The following is a 3,376-nucleotide window of genomic DNA, read 5'->3' as shown; positions in this document are numbered from 1 at the left end:
TGCCACTTCTGGACTATTATAATGGTGGATTAGTTGGTACCTTAAGTCTCTGAACTTCAATTTTATAAACCAATGTCTGCCATACCAATTGGCCTCTCTCCCTTCAAAAGGAACAAGCAATATCTTCTGCAATCTAACAAGGTTTGCTGTTTGGTATTCTTCATTTATCACACATTTCGACTCCCGTGAATGAAGAGAGCATATAAACCTCGCTATAATACTGTGTTTGAATTCAAAATTCATGTTTCTTTAATCATCAATTTGTAACTTCCTTACAATATAAATGTAAAACCCACCAAACCACTTCCCCTGAAAATAAATTAACACACCCTAACAACCATTAATAGCACTAAAATTAGAAAAATGAAAACAACAAAAGCATGCTTCAACTGATAGCTAGGTAGCTAAGTAGATAGGGTGGAACTGATAGCTCGTTCATCGATAACCATATTACCTAACTCAATTATCAGCAATCGCCCAAGTCATGTCATTCTCAAAAATCCAGTGGCACACCTCAGTGTGACCAGGACTCGAACCCAAAGCCACAAAGGCTCCATGAGTAGGACTCCAAGATGTAGTATCCAAATGACAAATTGCTACTCCTTTGTTGATTTTAGCCTTGATCTCCACATCTAAGATATCAGCTTCATAAACTCGCACTTTGGGTACAGAATGACAGTAGTAGACCAAGTAAGGGAACAAGCTTTGATGACAAGAAACTGACTTGGTTACTTTCCCACCATTGATTCCTTTGACTTCCCCAATCATCACATCTTTCTTTGACCCTTGCACATTTTCTGTACTCCTGACTACCAGATTATGACCCAACACAGAGACAGCAAAATCAATCATATCCTCAATGGATCCAGCACACTGTTTCGACTCACCTGGACTCGGTTTTCTCTCACACTCTTGAACTGTATCCTCAATAAATTTCTCCATACTCGAGTTTTCACTCGCGCGAAAAATCTGTTTCAACTCAGCAACTCGTTTCATCGAAAAAGGTAATTTTGACGAAATAGTCCGGGGCAAAAACGACCTTTTAGGCATTTTATCTCTAATGTCTGGCATTGGCATAACAGTACCTTGTTTCAACATAGATTCATGAAAAAATTTACCTGGCTCAACCCATCTATTCACAGCTTTAGCACTCTGAGTTAAAGATTCTGAACTTGAAGCGCTTGAATTGGTATATTGAGAAAAAGTGACACCCTTTTGACTATAATCTTTGAAAGTGGTGTTAACTCCATAAATCTTGAATCCAATTTCATGATTCGCAGATCCTTTTCCATATCCTTTAAATGTATCAGTACCTTCATTAAAAGATTTACCATAATTCGCAAATTTTACCTTCTCAGCATTAGCATTCTTTCCATAAGATTGAAAGCTATCATCACCAACATTAGCTTGATCTCTATAGCTAGTAAAATCTTCAGTTCCAGCATTGCCACCATCATCATAACTCGCAAACTTATTCTGAGGATTATTGGTGTCAAATGCATAAGAAGTAAAAGTATTAGTAGCACCATTTCCTTGTTCCCCATAGGTAGTAAAAGTAGACCCAATCACATTACCACCTTTTCCATAACTAGTGAACTTATTTGGAACACCATTACCATTCTTTCCATAAGATGTGAATGATTGATCGCCAGAATTAGTATCATTAGAATAACTATCAAACCCGTGTTTTCGCCCATTCGAGTCCGATCCATAAGATGTAAATCGAAGATGAGGTACATTAACGGATTGGTCATAGTTCTTGAACTCACTAGTACCACCAGTTGTTGATGTGCCATACGTTGTAAAACTCCCATCCACAACATTACCTTCACGTGCATAGTTTGTGAACTTATCATCATGCCCATTTGAACCTCTACTGTAACGACGAAACGAGTCGGCCACTATATTCTCCCCATCAGAGTAATTCTTGAATGTATCTAGCCCACCAAGTGCAGTATTTCCATAATTTGTAAAGTTCTTATTGGAATAAGAAGCAAAATTAACATCCTTATCATGTTTTTCTAAACTTGGTGTTAGTTCAGAGAAACAGAATAAGTTAGCTGAAGAACAGAAGGATTCTAGGTGGGCTGAAAGAGAGTTTTTGTTAACAAGCTGTGTGAGCATAGCTGAGTCTATTGAAGATAATGGGGATGCTTTTGACAAAAGGAAAGTTGGTTTTGGAAGATTGTTTTGAATCTGGTGATTCCAGTAACGGATTAGTGATGCCTTTGGAGTGAATGGGTTTTCTTGGATTGGTTTGAAGACGGTTTTTTCGCCTTGTTCGGAGAGTGTGACCTGCATTGAGAGAAAAACAATGAATAAGAATTGATACATAGAAAATGTACAAGAGTATAGAAAATATATACATATTGAAAAGTTAGATTATTATCACTTACATTTAAGGAAAAAAGAAGGAAGAAGAAGACTGTGGACATATTGGAAATTGGTTGTTTAAGCATTTTGATTCTGAGAGAAAAAAAGTGTGTGAGAGAAATGAGGTGAGAATGTTGGTGAGTTTGTTGGAGGACAACAGAGAAATAAATAGATAGCTCAAGAGAGAGAGAGGGGTGTGTTTGTGCGTGCTGTTAATGGATGGGTACACGACTACATGAGGCTATTAGAGTTTGGGTGAGTACAGTGTTGCCCAACAGTTGGTGTGGTACTCTTTCACCCATAGCCATAGTCTAGAGAGCATAGTTCATAGTGTGCATATGAAGTACTTCGGCTGAAGATTTGGCATGTATTGGAGTATTGAAACTATGAAACAAAATAAATATCAGGGTAAATATTAAGAGTATAGACTGAATCCACACTATATATGGTATCAATTCTTAAATGTTGGCACATAAACTCTGGTAAATATTAAGAGTGCAGACTTAAAGGTTGGCAGATATGAGGGTAAATACCAAGAGCACAGACTTAAATTTTGGCAGAAATCATGATATTTCACTAAATGTTGTATGGGCTTGTCATGATTCATGAGCTATAGAAATCACTAAATGACTGATGGATGAATTATAGAAACCTGCACAATGGGCGATACCATGAGCTAATAAATAAGAAGAATGATATTGTACTCATTATGCCCCATAGATCTAGACATGTATTTGTATATACCGAAATTTATCAGTATTTCTACCAAGGCTCAAAATATCGAATTCGGTGAATATTTCGATATATCTAAAAACCGATATATATCAAAAATATCGAAGATATCTATTTTTTTGTTGACCAGTCAAAATTTTATTTTGTATGTCGATATATCAAAAATATCATCGTCTATATCAGAAATATTGTCGATTATATCAAAAATATTGTCAATATATCGGTCAAAGTCAATAATATTTGGTCAAAGTCAACAATATCGGTCAAAATC

At 36.3% G+C, this 3,376-nt stretch overlaps 1 protein-coding gene across 1 annotated transcript; it reads right to left on the bottom strand.

Annotated features, from left to right (window-relative positions):
- Positions 1 to 225: 225 nt before the first annotated feature.
- On the bottom strand, positions 226 to 2,783 carry LOC147497467 (polygalacturonase-1 non-catalytic subunit beta-like). Its single transcript, XM_086559968.1, has 2 exons — positions 2,397 to 2,783; positions 226 to 2,295 (listed from the first exon to the last, which is right to left on the bottom strand). The coding sequence occupies exons 1-2, from the start codon at positions 2,457 to 2,459 to the stop codon at positions 460 to 462; spliced, it is 1,899 nt and encodes a 632-aa protein (XP_086416094.1). The 5' UTR covers positions 2,460 to 2,783; the 3' UTR covers positions 226 to 459.
- Between the last annotated feature and the right edge of the window lie 593 nt (positions 2,784 to 3,376).

Source organism: Coptis chinensis, chromosome 5 (genome assembly GCF_015680905.1).
Source record: "Coptis chinensis isolate HL-2020 chromosome 5, ASM1568090v1, whole genome shotgun sequence".
Classification (NCBI taxonomy): domain Eukaryota; kingdom Viridiplantae; phylum Streptophyta; class Magnoliopsida; order Ranunculales; family Ranunculaceae; genus Coptis; species Coptis chinensis.
The sequence above is the reverse complement of the archived record's forward strand: the minus strand, read 5'-3'. Positions and strand labels throughout refer to the sequence as shown.